Raw genomic sequence first — 23,763 nt, 5'->3', positions numbered from 1 at the left:
GCCATGTAACAGGTAATTCTAATTTCTCTGTATTGTATGGCTGAGTACAGTACCTTCCATTATCCAACTTAAAAAACACTAAGGTGTGGCCTTGTGTAATGCACTTGATATTTTGTGATGGGAGCCACCATTTGAAAGTAGCTAAAACTGAAGAATTGTTAGCTTCATATTAGTTTTTGCTACTGATGATTCTAGGGAGTAATTACTCTTGAAGAAATGTTTTCAAAGCTCCAAGCAGAGTAGACAGTTCTCCCTGTAGACAGTCAAATCAGAAAATAGAGATTTGGATATTTTTTCCCCCAGACATTAAATTATGCTATAGGATATTTGGTGTCTTAATCTTAGTTTAACCCTTAAGTATACTAATGTTCTTGGTTTTTAATGTTTGTGGCTCTATAGCTGTTACTTAGTTTTGCCTGAGACTCAGTGTATTGCATGTCCAGTATTTGAAACAGTTTGAATAGAATAATATTTTCTTATGTGTAAAAAGATTGTTCTCCCCTTTTGCAATGCTTCTTTGCATACAGGTCTGGTGACAATACTGGTCACTATATTGTAGCTTTTCAACAGATTACAGGATTAGGTTGGAATAAAACTTCTTTTGGTCATTTTGAGATTGTATATGCTGATCAAAGGAAATAGGATATAGGTTATTTTGTGTGCTCATACTGTGCCCTAAACTAGGATGTTGCTTCAGAATTTCTGTTTTCTGTAGTTTTGTTTTGGTTTAATTAACAAACTTGCCAGGCAAACTAGTACTTTTGAACTAATACTTCTGCTTTCTTCTTCCCTTACCATGCTTTCAGAAAAGACAGGCCTACAAAGAGTGGACTATGGCTCACAGTAGTAGTGATGATGATGACAGTTAGGATAATGTGGATTGTAACAGATATACATGGCCTTTGTTGCATTCTTTTGACCTTTAAGTTTTAAATGTTGCTGCTATAATACCCGCTGAGAAATCAGATTTTGTGATACTAAATTCTTACTTTTTAAACTGTGAAAAAACGTGGGGATAATAAGCTGTGTGTTGATGAGTGCTAGACAAACAAGCAAATAATATAATAAAGATAGTCTTACAGATAAAACTGGACGTTAGTAAAATAGTATTGAATAATATGAAGAAATAAGTAATACCATGACTTAAGAGTTTATTTCCAGATGTGTTTTTATCAGCTGTGTTTAATGTTTTTGCATTTATATAAGTGTTTAACAGGGTTTATTTACAATTGCTTTAAATGTATTAAGTAAAACTTTACTGAGTTGTACAGTCATTATTGGTGTTAAAATGCTGTTTGACTGTTTTATTCAATTACTATTTCAAAAGTATTTTGTCTGCTTTTCTTCTTAACAATAAACATGCCTAAAGTATATCTAAAATGGATTCATCTGTTCTGTTCCAACATTGTTTCTCCTGTTTCCTGGAACTAGATAGTGTAAGAACACTAAATGGCTTATAAAGGTATTGAAAAATAAAATACATACATTTTGCAAGAAACATTTAACATAAACTTTTGATTTTTCATTTGTTTTACCATAATTTCTAAAATATTTATTATGTGTATCTTTTGATATCCTTAAACATGTGAACTAACAGTTTATTTTGTTTTTTTATTTTGACTATGAAGTGTTTGTTTCATAAATCAGTATCTTTATTTTCATAGCAGCAAAAAAAAAGTAAAAAATCAGCCCTAGAACTAAACTCCATGTAAAAACCACAGACAGGTGTAAAAAATACCAGTAGTTCTTCAAGATGCTGCGTAATAGAAAGAATGGAATATGCAGAAGTATTTAGTTTTTTTATTTACCTAGACATGGGGGTTGAGGGGGAAGTGTCAACACTGGTCCACTACAATTTGGTGTTATAAATTCTACCAAATACCTTTACAAGTTACTGGTTTCTTTAAAAAATATTTATTCTGTATTCACTGAAATGCTTGCACTGTTTTCTCATTCTTTATCATGGTTTGTTCCTAAATTCAGATTTTTGTATTGCACTTTAAAGATATCTTGTAATAGATAATTCTGTACCAGTAAGTATTATAATGAGAATTAATTCTTCTGCCAACATCTGGACAGTTGGCATTGCTCTAAAACAATAAGAACTTCTGAAATGTTTGCATATTTAACAAGGTAATGTTATGTCTTTCACTGTCTGTTGGCTTCCACTGATCAAAATTCTGGAGGAAGACCCATTGAAATGTGTTAAGATTGCATATTCTGGCACTATGCATTCAAGAACTGCTGTATAGGCTGATCTTTTGGGACCTGTTGCCTCTACTCTCACAGAGAAAAGGGGGAACAAACTAAATTTGGGAGACGATTTTAGCTGAAATTGCTGATGCTTATGACTGCTACAGGTCATGTGTTGCTGTTTGTTTTGTAATGTTGTCACCTCAAAAGGATGCCTTGCAGAAATAGATGAAAGGCTGTATTGCAGTCTGTTACTGCCTGAAGCATTTTGGGAAGGATTTTGAATGTTTCGGGTACAAATGGATCTCCCATATTTCTTTGAAGAACACAGGAAATCATTTTGATCTTCAGTTCGGGAAAAAGACACATCATGTCGAAAGGTTGAGGAAATTGTTAGGTGTAACATTATGGAAAGGTTACTGTGACAATTAACTTTACTGGTTTTTGAAAATTGAAATAATGTTACCTAACATCATCTTTTTCCTTTGTGCTGTTTTAGTGCAATTTCTTTTTTTATCCTGTGAAATAGTTTTTCTTCCATAATGACCAGTCTTACTAGAAAATGATGTCAATTTTATGAAAAAAACATTTCTTCCTCATTCTAAAACAGCTTTAGAAATGTCACCATTTTTTGACCAAAAATTGACCTACCTTTTAAATTTTTTTAACTTAAAATCCTACAAGTTTATGCGGAACATGGAGGTAAAATTAAACATGAATGGTAGTACTTCTGGGTCAGATATTATTAATTCAAGTTACACTGCAGTATAACAGAGAAGAGTTCTTTCTTTACTTGCTACATTAAAGGATTGTAGAATGCTAACTTAAAAAAAAAAGGCCAACAAAAGTAACAGAACTTGCAAGTGGAGTTGGCAGATATGATTATATGCCCTAGAATATTTTGTCTCTTTGGTGGGGTATAGCTCTATTTTTCTATTTTTGAAGTTTGTCTGTTAACAAAAATGATAGTAATTTCGTACAAGTATTTTACATGTCTCTCTTTTGAGTCTAGGCTCCTCTGACTATACATGGAAAAAGAAATAAATTGGATGTGTGGATATGGGGATCTTAGATAACAAAAAACTTTACCATGTGGGATATTAGTACTTAATTTGTCTTTAGGTCATGGAACAAAAAGCTGTGAAAACTAGTAGCAGAAACTGATCTTCCTTCAGGATGGAAAAAAACCCCAATCCAAAACTAAAACAAGAACCTCAAAACATGTAGAGATTATTTTCTTGAGGGATTTAAAGTAATATAGCAAAAAATAGAGACCATATTTAATTATTTTTTTTCTTCAATTTAAAGTATTTTAACAGTTCAACTTTTGGCTGCATAATTCCCCCATCCCGTCCCTTTTTAACTGCTGAATTGAATTTGAAGTCCAGTACTGTCCCTGAAAACTCCAGGTCTAAGTGCTCTTCTTTTGTCTCAGATTGCTAGCTTTTGTGCTGTTGACAAGCTGACAATATGGCTTTTCCCAAGAGTTCAGTTTTACTCTTCTTGTGACTTGCATAAACTTCCTCATTGCTGAGGTGAATAACTGGCTGTGCTCTTTACCTTTGACATTATCCAGTGCATCCCTTTTGTTCAGGATTCTCTGGTGGTCTGGTTTTCTCAAGATGCTCTGTAGACGTAGGTCAGTGCCAGGGGATACTTTAGACAGTTTCTGGGATCATTTAATGGATTGTTTATACATTAATTTTTATTAGTCATTTCCAGAAGCAATAGACCTGCAAGGTCTTGGTCCTGCAGGGGAATAAAGCTGAAAGACTGGTTTTGTGCTTTTGAAGCTAAGTCATTAGCATTTGTACTGTGCAGTCAGTGGTTCTCTGTGTCAATGTCTACCCAACCTCAAAATATATGCAAAATATTTTTTTATTATTATTTTTAATTTGCTTTTATAACCTGTGAGTTTGTCAGAACACTTACACTGTGTTTAGTATAAAGTTGCTGCACAATTCTGTTGCTTTAGAGAAGACAGTCCTTCAAAGCTGTGCTTCAATACCATATCCTATTGCATTGGAGGTGTTCAGCTTTTGGTTTAGCGATTCTTCTTGGTCATGAGCTTCAGATCAGGTAGGATGTTGAAGTGATTTGAACAGGCCTTCGTTCCTTAGTATTCACACTTTGGTTTGCTAGGAAGAACATCTGAGGGGTCGGAAAACTATGTCATGCTAATCCTTTCTTTCACTCACTGCTCTTGAGCTGGGGTTCAAATCAAAACTTAAACATCCATATCATGAAGTACCCTAAAACTAAGGTTTCACTTCATAAAATTATATTCTTTATGAAATTCAAATAACTTCATTTTTATTTGAGATTGTCATGACTCTTTCCAGATATTCATGCATGCCATCTAGTTTGCTGGTCCCATTACTAAGTCACAGATGTCATGATCTGTCCTGCTTTGGAAAATCTTGTCTGTCTAGGTTAAAGGAAAAAGCAGGATCCTTACCACTTAAATGTCCAACATTTGGGTACTATTACACAGCCATTGCCCAATCCCAAATAGAAGACATTTTCCATGAAACCAGCTAACGCCAATTGTTGCAGAGGTACATGGAAGCTTGCATGACTCAGTTTCATTTTAGCTTGATTGTGGTTGAGGCTTAAAGACAGTATTCTTCCATTTCCCTGGTAATGCAGTAATCATGCTTCAAATGCTATGAATCCAAGAGTTTTGGTTGTATTGGCAGGAAACAGAACATCTAGATGTGATCATCATGAGGAAAGTGTAGATCAATATGATTTCTCCATGTCAGCTGTTCAAATGAATGCTCCTGTGTATTCAGATCAAAAATTGATCAAGGTAATTCTGACAGTCAGCATAGGCAATTTATATTTCTACTGTGAAGTAGGAGTTTTGGGTTTTGAAAGAAAGCTGAGCTGCTGTCCTAATTTTTTGTTTTGCATACTGTGACCTTAGATTTAAATGTTAACCATGACCACAAATTCCTGTTGATTTTAATAAAACCATGTTGGTTTCAGAGTTAGTGTTCAGCATGGCTAAATGGAATCTTGAATACTGACACTAACACATCATGGACATTGCACACTGCTTTGCATTTTGTATAATGACGTTGCACATTAGGATAACTGAAGTGAGGAAGTAGGTAATAAAGGATTATCGGTGGTTATTATTCATAAATGATGAGAGAATTTTGCATGGCGAAAAAAGAATGTTTTATATGTTATTTTTTCTTTTTCACATTCATTCAAACTACATCTGACAAGTCACCTGGGAACTTCTTAGAACTACTAAATGTTTCTATGGGGAAGACGGGATAGGTAATTATACCAGGTTAGCCTGCTGAAATTAGGAATTCTACAGCTTTTGAAAAAGTAACCTTACAATTTGAGCTGAAAGATGCATTCAGGGTTGGAGTTTCTAACAGCAGTGGATTGCCTTCAGAACTGACACATTTGGACATAACCAGTTCATAGGGAAATATGCTGGTAATCCAGATGAAAATTAATGTCAACATCAAGAGAGAACAGCAGACTTATAACCACTTTTTAAACAGTAACAGCCTTTTCAGTGTTTTTTTTGCATACTGTTTCATCTGAGATAAGTTCAAAAGGTTATCAAACATTCTGACTTAAGTATCACACATACTAGTATTTTTTAGAACTATTACCAGAAGGATCATAGATTTTAATTTTTGCCTCCACTATTTAACACTGTTTAACTCTGTATCATTTCTAACTTTATCAAAGGCCTCTCTGCTTGCTTCTCATTACATTAAGAGAGTGTGGTGTGATTAGGAATCTCTCCCAAGTGCAGAGATACCTCTTTTAAGACAGTGAGCATATTGGCATATCTCTGCGTTACTGATCACATTTACTGTTAGATTATTGCAGTGACATCTAAGCAATTGTACTATGTAAGAATTTGCAAGGAGGGGGATCTGTTCTTGTATTAATTCATGCATTACAGCTTCTGGAGTGTCCTTTTTAAAATAGATTTGCATATACCTAATCAGGTTATTAAAATGTTTTTAATTTGAAATACAGACACTGTCTTTTAAAAAATTTTTATGTGTTTTCTTACAATGTCGAAACTAACATTGAACAAAGAATGACAGATCCATGTTACCTTTCATAGTTTTGTGTCACCAAACAGTGGTCCAAGTTGCTGTCTTTCTCCAAACAATGGCTACATACTATAGAAGTTTTAAGAACTATTTATGCATCTGTATTGAGTGATCAATTATATGTCATTTTATGTTTGAGTTGTATTAGACATTTCAGTAGCAGTGCAGTAGTGAGCTTGTTATAAGAATTATCAGCAGTATCCCTCTATTATGTATTTCCTAATGAATAGATATAAGTCTAATACTAAAAGGATTAAAGATTGTAAATGAAGGGTAGAAAAATCCAAAGGCAGAAAATTTAAAATTAGTTACTGCTTAGCATTGGCATAGATAAAAGTGTTCCCTTTGTAAATAGCCTGTGCAGCATTTCCCTCTGTTTTATTTCTGAATTAACTCCTGTTGTCTACTATAAAAACAGATAACTTGAGTTTATGATTTTTGACTCATAGCTAGCAATGAGGACTAGTTATCTCAGTGTATGCTACATGCCAACAATGTTTTTGTGCTCCACAAATCACATGTTCGGGAATCTTAGTAGAATGAAACACTTTTTGTATAATTTGGTATACATTTAAATAGTTTTTGTTTAGGGTTGTCATTTGTGCAGTGGTTAAGTACTGTACTTTCATAATAATTTTCACAATTCCCAATTTGTTATCAGTAAGCTGAGTAAGTTACAGCAGGGGACATGACTTCTTGAAAATTAGCTAGCAAGCTAATGAGAAGACAGAAAGAGGTAGCACCCCTCTCCTAAATCTCACTTAAGGGGAATTAATACTTGGATTGAGAGCCTTACTTCAGTGCTATGCAAAGCATAAGAAAGATATCTCCTCCAACATGGGAAATCCTCTCCATCCTAATAAGGCTAAATTGCTAAATGTTTTTACACTATACTTACTTTGAATAGAACAGAGATACTCGTCATTCTGTGTGACATTTATAATTTTGGTCAGTAAGAGATATTTGTGTCATTGTCACAGTGTCTTGCAGTTAAGTGCAGTTATGTGTATTTTTTACCTCTTCTGAACCACCCTTGCTCTTTCCACACGTGTTATTTCTTTTCTTGTCAGCCTTCTCCATTTCCCTGTCTTTCTTTCTAAGCCACTAATGAAAATCCATCAGGGCATAGACCTAGACCAGTAGCCTGACCTGTGGGTCACGTATCCTATCCATGCTGTCCAGAGGCTGTCCATACAGCCTCCTTTGTCTTCTAACCATCCAGTGTATTACGTACTGGAATGTTGTAGAACAGCTACCTTTTAGAGAGGTTTTTTTAGTTATTTACTTATTTAGGTCCAAGCTTCTGTTTAATACAAGAGGCAGGGAGACACATTTCAGAGGCAGAGCAAAGCCTCGATAAAGCTTGCATAAGAAGTTTCCAAAAATTTAAAAAAACAAAGCTTATTTTCCAAGCCCTTAGTTCCTCATTTCTTGCTGAATTCATCCTGCTCCCAACAGTAGCTCTTGCAAAAATAAACGCAAGTAGTGACTTCTGTAAGTAGGCACATGATCAATAGCTGTGATTTTGTACCCTAACCGAGTTGGGGAAAGAGAAATAATTTGAACTTTCTAAGAGCTTTTTGGAAAGCTCTCTTTAGGGTAACCTGCTACTCAAATATTCATGCATTTTAGTCACAAAAGAATTGGTATCTTTGGGGAAGACGTAATTTTTAAAAAGTCTGTTTGGGCAAGTGGAATTATCCACACAGTCAAATTTGTACGGCACACTAATCAGATATCTTCATCATTTTACTGTGGTGGGGAACATACATTAAATGGTTTGCTTTCCTAATTGTTTTAAGATCTAATCTAGATATTTTTAAAATTTTGGCATACATATATGAAGCTATATGTTTGTAGTTAAAACTTTTTTGATAATTATACTAGTTTATTCTAATCTGGTGTTGCTTCCAAGTTGTAACAGCTGGGAAGCATACAAGCAATCATGTTGCTATTCCCAACCAAGATACAGTAATATTAATTTGACCACTAGTTTAATCACTCAGTGCTCAGAAAGTCAGAAATCCAACGCTTGCCAAGTCATGTGAGAGGTACAGGGCTTCTGTTTTTAAAAAGTTATTAATCTGCCGTCATCAGTATTTAAAATATATTGCTCATTAAAAGTATTCTGCTACAGTATTCACATTAATTATAGGAAATGGTTAAGTTCGTGGGGAAACAAAAGAATATAGAGGAATGCTAAGTATTGCCTCAAGTGTATTATTGTCTCACTGTCTACATGATAATGGTGCTTACATACAGTTAGGTATAGATTTATTCTCTGAGTTAATTAGTCAGTGTTTTGTAGGCAAAGACATAAAGTAGGAAAGGAATTTTTATTTTGTTTGTTGTCTCAGAACTGTATTAGTTAGCAGAAGTTCAGTGTGTACCAAAAGTGTGTAGAAAACTGAGTCCTGAAATTTTTTGAGAAATGATATTGTTCCTTGTCAGTTTTGGTTAGGATTGATTTTTATTTATATAGCTGTATTAACAGCAACCAAGTAGTTATGAACATTAGCTATTACAGATGTTAGTTGTATTCTGACTTTGTGAAAGTAGCCTTTTATTTTGAAGTATGTGCTTTGTTACCATTTATAGTTTTGGAGCATAAGTACCTTTTATGCACAAAATTGGTACATTAATTTACTAGCATATTAAAAGCTATAAAACTTTTATCTCTTTTAGAAAATTGAAAATGGAAGATTTGCAAAACTCAGATATATTGCACATGCTATGGTCAACAGTACTGATCTGTTAATGGTAACAAAAAGGTAAACAGTTTTAACTCTGAATAATATATACTTAAAACAATCATCAAAATGTGCATGCCTTGATGATTGCTGATCAGTAACTGCACTGTCACCATATATGTAGACAAAATAATGGGGAAGGCATGCCTAATGTGCTGTTAATAATCTTTAACAGTGTCATTGTTAGGAGAAGAGTGTTCAGTGTTATTTCTTTCCTATTTAAGAAGGGAAAAGGAGTATTGGTTTTAAGATTTCTTTACCTGAGAAGGATTTGTTATAAACTGGGTTAGGCTAAAATCAGCTGAACTGTGAGATTCACTTACAATGGTGTATTGAAGGAAAGAGGATAATACAGGAACAGTGAATGTCTAATAGTGGAGTATGAGACATCCTTCTCAAGTATTGCTTGAAGTAGTGTTACAGTTTTGCTATGAATTTTAAATTTAAATTTTAAAAATATTTTAAATGTTAGATTTTCAAAAATCACTCTTTTGGAAAGTGTGCTGTATAGTTAGAGATCATGAGATGAAACCTATTTTGCAATGATGAATGAATTCACTAGAGCAAGTGAATTCATAACTTGCTCTAGTGAATAACTTCTAAATATTTTTATATTAATTTTTAAAACTACTTTTATTTTCTGGTGCCTAGTGGTGTGTTATTTGTGACAAAAGGGACATTTGGACAGCTGACATGTGAATGGCAATATACTTACGATGAATTTACCAAAGAACCATTCATCGTTGATGGTCGAAGATTGCGCATTGAGGCCAAGGTACATTACTCTTACCATGTTTTGTTGTTGTTTTGTATTACTGTTTATAAAATTGAACTTTGAATTTCTGCTCACTCTCCTTTGAGTTCTTGATCTCCTTTGTATTTGAGATGCATTCAGAGAAGGGAGTTAAAATTTGACATGGGTGAACTCCTCAGATAACAAGTCTCTGGCTGTTCTAAGCAGCATGGTGACTTGGTCTTTGCAGATGAAATTATTCCTTGAGCCCCAGGCATTTTTTGTTTGTATGTACCAGTTCGCAGTGTATTCACAGTCTGGAAAATGGTGATACTACAAAAGGCTCAGAAGATTACAGAATGTTTTTATTATGCTCTCTGGGGCATATAATAAGGTTTTATTGTTGTCAAAAATGACCATAATGACATATATTTTTCCCTTTCAATACAAATTGAAGAATGTTGCTCTTAGTTGCAATTTTTCTTAAAAAAAAAGAAACCAAACCTTAAAATTCCTTTCCCTGGTAAGATGGCAAAGGACATAAGGAGAAAGATGACCACCAATGGCTATTTACAGAGGCAGTTTCTTAATAAAAAATCTTGAATTCTTATTGAAATGTTAACTGCATTTAGTTTCACTTAATGAATTTGCCTGCTGGTGTTTTTAATAAGCTTCACATGTGTAATTACACATATTGGTTGTCAGGACAGTCTTGACAGTGCACAACGTCATTCAGTTTTTCACTCAGATTATTTGTTTCTATTGCAGAGAGCATGAAAGGCAGAGCCATATTGGTTTGGAATCCTCCAAACTGGATTTCTGACTGCAAGTGAACTTTTACAGGATGAAATAATTCTTAGTGTTTCTGCCATTTTAGACAATGCTGAATAACATATCCATCTTTACCCCTACACAGCAGTCATTTCAGAATCCATTAACATGTCTGCAGTATGCTCTTTATTGAAATCTGTGATTGAAAACTGTATTTTGCAAATAACTCCTTCTGTTTTTCTTTCTGAAGCCTAAGTTGCTGGTTTTGCTACCTAAGTCCACTACTTGCAAGTCAGTGTTGGTGGAATGTCCACTCAAGTAATGACTTGAAGGAGAATTACAAATTAAAACCTTGGAGAGTAATGGATTTTGTTACCATATGTACATTATCTGCCTTCCATTCCTACACACTTTTATAGACCCTTATCCAGGGACTCCATGGTAGAAAGGGGAGTCTGTTATTGCTGGAGTGTTCACTCTACTGTGCTTTCATGCAGAAAATTACCTCTCTCAGGGTATGTGCATGTGATGCAAACATACTCAGATGACTGTTCTTGGTACATGTGGCTGTTTGAACCATTATAGCTGCCTTGCTAGTAAATAGCATCCTATTCTTAAAGCCTGAAGTAACTAACTTCAATTTTAAATTACTGTTTTGTTTCTTTTAGGAACGAGTTAAGTCTGTCTTCCATGCCAAAGAATTTGGAAAAATTATTAATTTTAGAAGTCCAGAGGATGCTAAGGTAAAGTCAAAATACTATTAAAATTATACTGTGGTAAATTTGACTTAAAAAGTGTAACAGAAATACTCTTAACCCGAAACTATGTATATTTAAAATTCAGTATTTCCACATATCCATTACAGAGATGGAAATAGCAATAATCTACTCCATAATGAATTTCAAAAATACTCAGTTCCAACACCAGACTTTTCCCTACATAAATCTTTGGAATTACAGCAGTCTGACAAAAGATTGATTAAACAGTATTGCTAACAAAAATTAAACAATCTAGAATATGAATTTAAATAGTACATTTTAATAGAACAAAAATATTTGTAAATCACTCCTAGTTTTGTTCCTGGTGGGGGGCAGGGGTGGGGTGTTACTGCTCTGTTCCTTAAGATACAGTTTTGTTTGAAGAATGAAGAAAATCCTTAAGAAGAATACCAGTAGTTTATTTGATATATGGTATTAATGCTATTGTTATACACATTTTCTGATAACCTTTTCATTTTAACATCACTAGTTTTGACTACAACAGATAGTAGGAACAGTTCAGATCTGCTACCAGAACTATAAGGTAGCTGCCTGTGAAAGTACTGCCTTGTTTTTAACTAGTGTAGCTAGTAATTTTCAGAAAAAATAAACGAGCCTTGTGTATACTTCAGTGGGGTGTGGTTCCCTGGGATCATGGTCTGAGACAGCTTGCAAAAGTTGCATTCTCTCATTAGTTTAAATTGCTTTTGTCTTTGTGAGGGTAGTTTCTAGCTGCAGGTACGTGATAGCAGTTAACTCTTACCTCAAAAAGGTAAGGGCCCTGTGCTGAATTTGACTTGCCTGTAATCTTTGGAGGTACTGAGGTTTTCTGGTTTTACTTTTTTGGCTCTGGTGGAACAGGGGTGGGCAGAGCTGAGGTCCCTTAGTCTCTGTGGTAAAAGAATCCTGTCTAAGCCCCAGCTAAATCAGGAACAATTCCAAAAGTGAAATTAGTACATCATATTACGTATACCACAAGTCTTAAGTAAGGAAAAGATTATTTATTTTCTAAATAATTTATCACATTGCTGCAACCTGTTACTGTCTTCTGTCTGTTGTGATCCTTGCTTCTCTGTTGTCATCTGTCTAGAGTTGTAGACTAAAGCAGAGCCAGGAGAGGGGTTAAATGTTGTCTTCTTTTTTTTTAAAATCTTACTCCTTGAAGTACAGACCAGGAAACAAGTTTAATTAGACGTGGTATCAAATGTCAGATATTGGTGCATGAATGGCTCCATTTTCATGTTAGAAAGCCAGGGGTTTATAATCTATGGAAGTATTGTTAACACAGTGTTAAAACTTGGTTAGGAAGACAGCAGACAGTAGTGACAAAAACCAGTGTAGTTTTCAGCTGCTTTGTCTGTTTTGTACCACAGAAAGATTGTTATTGTTACTTTTTTCTTCACACAGTGGATCCTTTCCAAACTAGAAGAAGTAAGAGAGAATCAGCCAAAATTGTAATGAATGGAGAAGCACCAAGATATGAAGAACACTGAACAGCTACCTTTTAATTCCTCTTTCACAAGCAGAACTGTTTGAATATCAGCAACAAAAGCAAAGACAGGAGGGAGGGAAGATTTATCCAGTTGCTTATTATGGTCACAATGGTCTGTATCAGAAAAGTAGATGATGTTAGCTTAAAATATTATGTAATGATAAAAAAAATTCTGCCAAATTTGGTCTTGGTTTGCTTGATTTTTTAATGTAAGAACTTCAGATTTCATTTTTTATATAAGCAGTATAAAGTGAGTTTGTCTTAACCTTTGATACTGAAATTGAACTCTGGAATAATTATTATGATACTATTCAGAGCAAATCTTGCAGTTTTGATTTGATGGTGAAAATCAATACTTTATGTCTTAGTTTTAATATGACTTGAGGCTGTGTTGAAATACAAATTTCTTTGTCAAAGGAAATTTTAACTTAATCACTAGTGTTACAACTCGAAATACAAGGAGGAGGCTACTGATCAGAGAATTTGAATTTAGATCACAAGTGTCTGCTTAGTTGACAATACTAGGTTTTTTTGTAAATGAGTGGACCAGATCACAATTACAGATACAGTACAGTATTGCTTTTAGTGTAAACTTTTTTATATCCTACTCGAGGAAATGTTGCAGCACCTCAATCAATTATTACAGAAAATATAACAGTTTACAAAAATGTGTATTGGGGAGAATTAACTCTGCACAAAAAATATTAATAAAAGCCTATTATTTTGAATAGAAGTTAGGAACAGTCTTGCAACTCAAGAAGGAGTTTATGGGGTTATAAGTGCACTGTTGCATACCAAAAACAAATGCCTTGAATTACACAATATTGTGTGCTAAGCAAGTGACTGGTGAAGTCAAATTTATATTAAATAATAAATATAATGTCACAGTTGCTTTTGTTAAATTTTCTTACCTAATGGAACTTTTTTGTTTCATACCCAGACAGCAACATTTTATTAGCTTGAATGTCTGCAATTCTGTTTATTTCTTAGATGTAGTACTCATAGTATTGTTAATTGGCTGTTTACTGCAGTTGATACAAAAAATACATGAAACACATGTACTTTTTTACACATGAAATACAGTGTTATATGAAGGTTTCCATAAATTCCCATATCAAAGTCTTCAAAATATCTTGTACATATAGAAAGTACCTACTGCCAAAATGTGATTTCCAAACAATAGTTTGGAATACTCATAGCTACAGGATAGAATTCTAACATTGCTGGTGATGCTTGAAATATCCAAATTGTTCCATTACTGTAAAATGTGAAACAACTAGCATGTAACCTATAGTTGAAGATATTTAATTTACTGTAAGTCTTGCCATTGGTGTTGAGTAACCATTTAGTGGGTTACAAAATACATGTAATCTTGCAATTTTCCCCATAAACTGTAAATGGAATCAAAATATTTTAAGGGGATTCCAAAATATTACAATGATGGTGTTACTCCACTCATTTTGTACACCAAGTACATATCAAGAGTATTAACTCAGGTTGTATCATGCCAAACTTTCATACTTTGCCTTAGATAAGTAGTGGTTTTAGGTGCACTGAGTACCATTCTTTATCTGTCACTTGTTTTTCATCTGTCATTTCTGTCTTAGGCATGATAGTTCATTTAATATCCTCATAATGTTCTTGACAAGTATGTGGTCTCCTCTCCATCCCCAGCATTTACGGAGTACCTGCTGCAAATTTCATTTACAATACCTCTTGTGTGTGTACTTTGTACATTCCCATTTGTGTGTAGCTTTTCCATTTACCTGATTCTAAATATTTTTTCTCCACAGAACCTATGTTTTAATTATTTCTTACATTTATTTTGCCAACGAGCTCTGATTCTCAAATCTCATCTGGCTTTTCAGTAATATTTAAACAATTTCACACTTAATGTTGAAGGATTTATTTTAAATGTGTGTATTTGTGGTTAAGCAGCTCATGTTTTGGAAGGCATAGCAATTCCCCCAGAATGGCATTTTTCCTACAGAGTATAAAATATTTTGGTCTTCTGTGCTAACTAAAAGCCTTAAGACAGGGTCTGAAATGTTCAGAAGTCAATGTGGGACCTCTCTTCCACATCCCTTGTTTCCACTTGTAATGAAAATATGATTTTCTATAGGTCCCTTTTCTAGTCCATAAGTTGTGTCTTTTGACTTTGGCTTTTTTAATAAAGCTTTCTCCATACAGTTATGAAAGAAATTTGCCATTTCTTGGCAAACACCGATTGTCTCCTTTAGCTATATATCACCCCGGGAGGAAGAGAAAGGTATTCAGACTTGGGCCATTGTGTAATTTTCTGGATTGCTGCAGATTGTATGAGATGTCTACTCTGCTGTGCCTCATTCCTTATTGCAATATGCATATTTTTTTCAACAAGAAGGCTGAATAGGTATGTTAATTTTTATTGAAAGTGTATATGCAACTAGAAAAGGGGATCTCGATAAAAATTAAAATGTAGGCATTTAGTTCTGCCTACTGTGGTGTTTAAAAGTGTATCTTGGCCTTTACTGAAATGCTAAAGAACAGTTTCTCTTTTATATGACTGTTATGTAAACTTAATACATTTGAGAAATGTCATTTGGGTTTTCAGTTTGCTAAGGGTTACAATTACCTCTAAGAAATTGCAGAAACATTTGTAAGTCTAATTGTTGCACTTCCTTTTTGTTCATCTGCATGGCTTTCATGGCATGGCTCTCTTGGTTTGCACCCCACCCTACCCCCCCCTTCTTAATCTTGAATAAAGTGAAACTGAATTTTATTTGACTGAAATGTGATTATTACGTGTTTTCTTTATATACTGCTTTAATTAATAGAGAGTACCATTACTCAGAATTTTGTAGGTCAAGTCAAATCCTGTTCATGAGAACACGTGGTCAAACTTCTGTTGCAGTCATCTCAGGAAAACAGAATTACAGACTTTAGAATTTACCTTTGGTTTATTGTAAGGACAAGTTTTTAGTAACTGGATTAACATGTATAAGCTTATTTTTAAATTGTTTTTTGGGAGGTGTGGGGCGTTTTTTTGGCTGTTGTTTTTTTGTTGTTTTTTTCTTCTGTTGCTGTATTGAAAAAGACATGATGGTGTTGCCAGATGATAGAATCATGGAACGATTTGGGTTGAAAGGGACCTTACAGATGACCTAGTTCCAACCCCCTGCTCTGGGCAGGGACCCTTTCCACTAGACCAGGTTCCTCAGAGCCCCATCTAAACTGGCCTTGAATGCCTCCAGGGATGGGGCATTCACAACTTCCCTGCACAACCTGTCCTCACAGGAAAGAATTTCTTCCTGATAGCTTAATGTAAACCTACTCTCTTAATCTGAAGCCATTTTTCCTTGTCCTGTCATTATGTGCTTTTGTCAAAAGTTCCTCTCCAGCTTTCTTGTAGGCCCCCTTCAGGTACAGGAGACTGCTGCATCATCTCCCCAGAATCTTCCTTTCCCAGGCTTAACCTCCTGATTCGTAAAAGAGCTCTGTCTTCATAAAAGAACTGCTCCAGCCCTCAGACCATCTTCCTGGCCTTCCTCTGGACCATCTCCAACAGGTCCGTGTCTTCTATTGAGGGCCACAGAGCTGGCACAGCACTACAGGTGCAGTCCTGTGAAACTGGAATAGAGGGGCAGAACCCCCTCCCTCTCTCTGCTGGCCACACTGCTTTGGATGCAGCCCAGGATACATTTAAATTTCTGGGCTGTAAGTGCACACAGCTGGGTTGTGTCCAGCTTCTCATCCACCAGAACCTCCAAGTTCTACTCAAGGCTGCTTTCAATGCATTCTCTACCCAGCCTGTACTTGCCCTTAGAATAACTCAATTCTTATGAAATCCTCTTTTTAAAATTTTTTCTCCTCCTCATAAAGATTCTGTATGTATGCCATTAGCTATTTGTTATCTTTAGCATTTTACAAAATTATTCTTACCTGTGCACTTGGGAACTTTCTGCCCAGTATATACTATGTGTATACATATAAACATACATGATGTATGTATATGCAAGTACATCTATGCATCACCTAGGAGCCGAAGCTTTATGTAATCTGTGCAACTATGATCTTGGTCACAATTTTTTCTTTTGTGACTGCAGGAATCTACAGTTCACTGACCATACACACAAGATTTTATTATGAGGATTTGATTGTCTTCATGGCAAATCTGGAACAAGAATTTTGAATATTCTTGTAATACTTTAAGGGAAGAATAAATTTGTTTTAAGTCTGCTCCAACAAGAAGTAAAAGAATGTCTCATGTAATTTTTTTTTTTTTAACTTGCCATGGTGCATCAAAGTCTGAAACAAATGTGACTGCCAGAACAGGCATGATGGGGTAGAACACTAATAGGCAAAAAGGGGAAAAAATGGAATTATCTTTTTGCTGGATGTCTCCAAGTGGTTTCTTATCTTTGTGCATGTTCACTGCTTATTGCATCGAGCAGATTGAGAACTGGGTGCAGAGGTTTTTCTTGGTAAGTGCCTTCATGTAGGCTTTGATTGTTGGTTTTGAAGTGTGACAATAAAGCAGTCTTGCACTGATGAGTCCTGCAATGGTAACAGTCTCACCATCTGCAAAACTCCTGTTCCAGCAAAGCCAGGCTCCCGCATTCATGGTTCCAGTGTCCTACTCATATAAACAGCAAATCTTGACTCTTAGAGGAAACCTCTAGGAGTTTAAACCTATTTTTCTGGAAGTTCCCAAGGGGCTCAAAACTGGATCAAGCAGTCCAAGCATTTGGGCATTTCATATGCTTTCTTCTAATAAATCTGCTGCCCTAGGCAAGTATTTATGTTGATGTCTTTTCATGTACTGGAATTTTTAAAGTAAAACTCCATTTTCTATAGATTTCATGACAAGAAATGCTTTTGAATTATGCTCTGAGCAACAGTGGTTAATTTAGGACAGTAGGTTTGAGGATTTAGCATGACATCAGTACTTCTAAAGGAGGGTACAGATGACGTCCTGGGAACATGGCCGATAATCACACAGATGGGCTGTTGTATTCTGTGCCTTCTGCCACCCCCCCTTGGCTGCCTCTCATTCAGCAAGTGGCTCTGTAGGCCTGTGCTTCATCCCAGGGTGTTCTTCACTGTTCCCTCAGCATAGAGAACTGCCAGTCACTAAGTATGGACACAGTGTTATAGGTCAGTGTCCTTCACTTCCTTAAAAACATAAAAGCATTGTTAAGAAGGGGCTTCTCCTGCTTTTTCCAACACTAAAGAAAGAGCAGATGAGTCAAATGTTACAGATTGTTTTCTTCTGGAAACACTACTTTTTCTGTACTGCTGGAAAAAAGGGATCTGTATTGTTTGATATGTGAAACTGCAAACATCTTTTATGAGCAGGGAAAGGTCAGGGTGTGCTTTTCCCAGGACCGAGCTGTGAGAGCTATCACCTGGCGGAATACACAAAAGCACTACTCAAACTAAAAAGTCATTAGAACTTTATTTTTTTCTGTGCTGCACAGAAATTGCTATTTTATGCTGATAGTAAAAAACTATTGCTATATTATTTTCTCTTAGAAAAATGGCATTTTCATGTATTTAAATATAGGAGAACATCAGCACATCTTTTGAGCTTAGTTACCAGTATTAAGAGGCTGTTCTACTAACATGCTGTACTTACCAGTGTTGCTGGGTGAGCTGATCGAGTGCCAGTAACCTCTGCAAGTTTTGCATGGTAAGAACAGCTTTGAAAATGGCCCTCGTGCCTTAATTGTTTTGTCTGAGAACTGTTGACCCAGTGAAGGAGAGCTGACTGTGCTATTAGTGGTGTTGACTTCTTTAGTGGAGAGGTTTGTAGTTGGGCAGAAATTGTAGCAGGTAGGAAAATGGCTGGAAATCTTCTAAAGAGCTCTCTAAGCTGTAGAAAACCACCCATGAAGCTTAATGGCAGGGGAAATGCAAAGTGCAAATAGCAAGTTATGTTAGTGACTTGGAGGAGTTTAAGGCCTAGTTTATCACAGGTTAATATTTCAGCTCCCATGAAAGTGAATGCTGGGAACATTTGTTAAATGCCTTGCTCTTTGAGAAAGTATTTTTGTAAAGCATTTGTACAAAAACATAATGATGCACAAGATTCACCAGTAATTAGTATTTTGTAATTATTTTTTGAATGTCCTAGGACTTGGTCTATCAAGGCTACAGAGAGCTACTTCTATAAAGTGTAATAGGCTTACCCTAGTCTTTCAACTGCACTGCTCAAAACAAAAGTATAAAAATTTCTAGCACCCTAAAAACCCCTAACTTGTTATTTTTGAGGCATTACTGTTTCAAATTTCATAACCTGTGATTGTAAATGCTGAATTAAAAAAAAAAATCTTAAGAATATACCAGCTGGACAGCAGTGTAGCTATGTAAATTCTTTTAAATACACCTGATTCTTACAGCTGTCAACAAATAACTCACAGACAAATCTGAGATGCGAAATACGAACACAATATTTTAAATGTATAACTTAAAAAGTAAACTTTAATTCATTAAAATTATTTTAATCCATATTTCTTCAGTAAATATAAATCCCCCTTCCATTTCTGTAAACGGTATTTAAAAAGATGCCTTTTTTTTGATCAACGCAGGCTGTGTTATGAGCAAGCCACACTTTGTGGCTGCAACCATGTTTTTCCTTTGAAACAGGTTAAACTCCCTCAGGTTTAATGGCCTTGACAACAGCAAAGACAAAATTAGTATTTTCTGTCTGTGGCATGAGTGAAGTGGGAAAGATTATCTTCTTGTCTGGATTCTGATCCTGATACAGGTCCAAAATTAAGTCTCTGACAGCTTTGACATCTTGTTTTAGTCCAAAGCGGAAATTGTGGTTTTGAATAGTTAAAAGATACAGATTAAGGAAGAAAAACTTGGACAGTATCGAAACAGTCTAATTTTGTATTTAAATGTCAAATCACCATAAAGACATAGTCCCTTGTTAGCTTTTTCTCATTCATATGTTAGTGGAACAAAGGCTGTTTCTAAAATGTGTGGAGTATGCTTTTTTCAACGGTAAACCTTACAGGTCAAAGTAATTTTTTCCAAAAGCCTACTGAAATTATCCAGCATATGTTAATATGCTACACTGTCATAGTTTGTCAAAGGCCATGAGAGAAATTAAGTTTTCTAAAACACACAGCATAAATAGGATTCTCTTTGGCCAAGAAGGGAACATGTGTTTTCTCTATAGCTAATAAATTAATACAATATTTTTAATTTCTGATTGTAGGATTCAACATAGAATCATAGAATCATTTAGGTTGGAAAAGACCTTCAAGATCATTGAATCCAACCTTTGACTGATCATCACCTTGTCGACTAGAGCATGCCACATCCAGTTGTTTCTTGGAACACCTCCAGGGATGGTGACTCCACCCACCACCTCCCTGCTGCTGAAGCTCCCCTGGTGTATGTTGAGGCTTGATACATGTCTTGCAGAATATAATCCTGTATTAAGTAATAGAATATATGTTCTTAGTGATGTAAAGCATCAGTAACATTTGTTAAGGGAAGTTATTCAGGCTGCTTTTATAACTTTCACCTTTTCTCTCAAGTCCACTGAACATAATTTTTCTTTTAATTATTTCTATTACTTGGCAGGAAGAATAGAAGCATCCACTATTGCGACCCTTAGCTTTTTTTGTTACCCCTCCTCCTTCTCTCAGTGTCTTCAGCTTGCTTCCATAACTTTATCCAACTGGAAGCTGCAAACATACTTCAGGGCTTTAGCATATCTACTAGGGCCTTCTCTTCCAAACAGCTACAGGCAGGAGATAGAAACTGTTAGCTCTAATGGAATTAAACTACATTCCAGTAGGAACTCCGGTTACTACAAATACTTTGCACCACTTCTCTCCCCCATCCAAGACTTAATTAAACTAATAGTTCAGCATACACGGTAATTGGGTTGCTTGAATTGGAAAGCTTTTTTCATATAAGGTAAATTTTCTAAAGCAATGTTTTGAAACACCATTCAAGTTACTGTGTTAACTTTGAAAAACTAAAAGGAATGGAAACACATACAACACTCACTGAATGCAAAAGCGTGAAGGACCGTAGAAGGAAAGCTGCAGCAACTACTTTCACAGTTGTATACTGAATTATTTGGCAGGTCATCTTACCTAAAAGAATATTTTCTAAATAAAAAGGACACTCAATCATTCCTGTAGTTGGCACTAGGACTCCAAGAATATCTTGACGAGCTGGCACAAATGAGAACATAACAATATGACCAAGGTTAGGGAGACAACTGAAAAGTTAATACAACAGAAACAAGATGAAGGCACTATCATAAATTAATCACACTGACTCAAACACAAAGTACTAACTAGAAATCACTAAAGTGTTCCCACAGAAGCAGCTGAATAGAAATTCAGTTGTGCATGGCCTTAGCACAGTTGTTGCAGACATAAAATAATCAAACCCTTTAACATTTGTTTGAGTAATCTTTGCTATTACCCCAAAATAAACATAAGGATTAAGATCTGAAGGCAAATATAAATATCAGTCTAGTTAATAATGCTTCCCAACAGTACTCTCTCCCCTGTCTCTTCATCCGTGCTGTTTATATCGTACACTAAAGTGAAAGGCTGCAAAGAAGAATGCTTTGGACTTAAATATTTTTAATATAAAAGACGATGCATTTAGTTTCTTGTCTGACTACGCTATTATTCTTAACGTTGCTCTCCTTAGCTTCACAAGTCTTATGGTTTTAATGTCTGGGTTTAAGTTTTAGGATGACATTCCTGTGCCTCGATAAAATGTGTTTGTGTGCAAGGAGGGCAAGATTCCTCTCTGCAATCTACCTTCCCACCACTAGATGTCAACCTTAGATCATCCAAATCCCTAACGAGGGCGGAAGTCCTAGGAGGATTAGAACAAAAAAAATAGATGTATTCCAAATCCTACACCACGGTTGTAGCACAAACCTTCCTTTATTTAAGCACCAAATTCTCTCTCCCTTTTCCTTTTATGGAAAAGTGAGGAATTGGATGTATTTGTCCCTTGCTGCCCCAGCATCCCTCACATTTGTCCTTCAGAATAAAAAATACAGTGTAACCAGTTGCTCAGAAAAGTTTTCTCTTAAGAATATGAAAATTCCTCTTCTTCAGTAAAGTAACAAACTATTGTTGAGATTTCAATCATAAGTAACAGTAAAAGGAAGATATAATAAAATTCAAAGTAAAACTAATTATTGATTGTGGCTGATTCCTTAAATAATGAGGCTACAGTAGACTGTTAAGTGACATCCTTCTTCTTCAATGTAGGACTATTTAAGGAAAATGCAGACAAACACATGACAAGAATGATAATGCTTGACACAGAGGAGCAGATTGCCTATGTGTAACTGTCCTGAGTTAAATTTTACCATAAATGAATAATCTAAATATTCCTTGCTGAAATGTAACCCTGTTACTTCTCAACCTTGGCAGAAATAGAAATGTAATTTTTCTGTTATCAGAATAAAGCTCTCCTCCCCACCTCCTGCCAATGAAATCACTTGAAAAGTGGGGGAGAAACTTATCTTCGTTCTTATTTATATGCAAAACATTTCATGTAACTGAACTGTCTGACCTGCCTGCTTGTTGTCAATATATTTTGTGCAGCTGTTTTTCATGATTTTCCCCAAGGGAAATTCAGTTATGTACCAGCTGTGTTGATCCCAGAATTGGGAGGAATGATGGTTCCAGTATGTTTAGAAGGCCTAAAATTAGTTACTTTAGTCACTCCAGGTTTAAATTTGCTGTGTACCACTGACTATAGACACAGGTACCTCTGCATTGAGACAGGTATAACTAATAAACTCAGAGTGAAACCATCTCTTCTTCATGAGCCAGCATGTGCTCAGGTGGCCAAAGAGGCCAACGACATCCTGGCTTTTATCAGAAGTAGTGTTGGATGACAGGGCCAGGGAAGAAGGGATTGTCCCCTGTACTTGACACTGTGGAGGCCACCCCTTGAAGCCTGTGTTCAATTTTGGGTCCCTCACCCACCACAGGAAGGACATTGAGATGCTGGAGAGTGTCCAGAGAAGGGAAATGGAGCTGGTTAAGGGTTTGGAGCACAAATCCTTTGAGGAGTGGCTGAGGAAGCTGGGGCTGTCTAGCCTGGAGGAAAGGAGGCTCAGGGATACCCCTTCCTTATTGCGCTCTGCAACCCTTTGAATGGAAAGGTGTAATGAAGTGGGGGTTGGCCTCTTCTCCCAAGTAACGAGTGATAGGACAAGACAAAATGTCCTTAATTTGCTCCAGGGGAGATTAAGATTGGATATAAGGAAAAATTTTTTCACTGAAAGTGTTTTCAGAGCACAGGCTGCCCAGGGAAGTGCTTGAGTTACCATCCCTGCAGGTGTTTGAATGCTGTGCAGAAGTGGCACCTTGAGACGTGGTTTAGTGGTGGACTTCGTAGTGTTAGTTTAATGATTGGACTCAATAATCATAAGGGTTTTTTCAGAATGAAACAATTCTGTGTTTAACTCTTTAAGTCTTGCTTGTTGCTGTAATTAGGCATGGTAATTACTGCTTAGAGGAGTCTAAGAGATTCCCTCTGTCTATTGTAGAATTCTTGAATTCATAGAATCATAAAAAATGTTTGGGACTTTAAAGGTGTGTTAGTTTCAACACCCCTGCTATGGGCAGAAACACCTTGCACTAGACCAAGTTGCTCAGAGCTCCATCCAGCCTGCCCTTGAAGACTCAGGGATAGAAGTTGTACAAACTACTCAGCAATTTCTTTTTCATACCTAATTGAAACCTACTTTCTTTCAGTTTAAAGTCATTTTGCCCCATCCTAGTCTGAGTTCCTGAATCTTCCCGGAATTTCTTGATTGTCTCAATTTGTCTTTCGAGCAATGTCACTTTACTCACTTCCACTTCTTTCATCATCTAACCAATTAAAGTATTACACTACTGTAAGACAGGATTGCTGATGGCACATGATGCAGCCCACTTCCCCCTTGTTTATTATGCTCTTGCCATCAATGATACTAGGC

General features: G+C 35.7%; 1 protein-coding gene across 5 annotated transcripts in view; it reads left to right on the top strand.

Moving 5' to 3' along the window:
- Window positions 1–15,560, top strand: part of VPS13A (vacuolar protein sorting 13 homolog A) — a 109,933-nt gene extending 94,373 nt beyond the window's left edge. For 3 of the 5 annotated variants that reach the window (XM_039567712.1, XM_039567711.1, XM_039567715.1), the window contains 4 exons: window positions 8,976–9,061; window positions 9,692–9,815; window positions 11,213–11,287; window positions 12,710–15,560. In XM_039567712.1, the coding sequence (XP_039423646.1) occupies window positions 8,976–9,061; window positions 9,692–9,815; window positions 11,213–11,287; window positions 12,710–12,760 (336 nt within the window). In that variant the 3' untranslated portion in view covers window positions 12,761–15,560. Of the gene's footprint in view, window positions 1–806; window positions 1,385–8,975; window positions 9,062–9,691; window positions 9,816–11,212; window positions 11,288–12,709 lie in introns of those variants that run through there. The other 2 variants (XM_039567714.1, XM_039567713.1) reach the window with 1 other exon arrangement.
- Window positions 15,561–23,763: the final 8,203 nt, after the last annotated feature.

Source organism: Corvus cornix, chromosome Z (genome assembly GCF_000738735.6).
Source record: "Corvus cornix cornix isolate S_Up_H32 chromosome Z, ASM73873v5, whole genome shotgun sequence".
NCBI classification, from domain to species: Eukaryota; Metazoa; Chordata; class Aves; order Passeriformes; family Corvidae; genus Corvus; species Corvus cornix.
The sequence above is the reverse complement of the archived record's forward strand: the minus strand, read 5'-3'. Positions and strand labels throughout refer to the sequence as shown.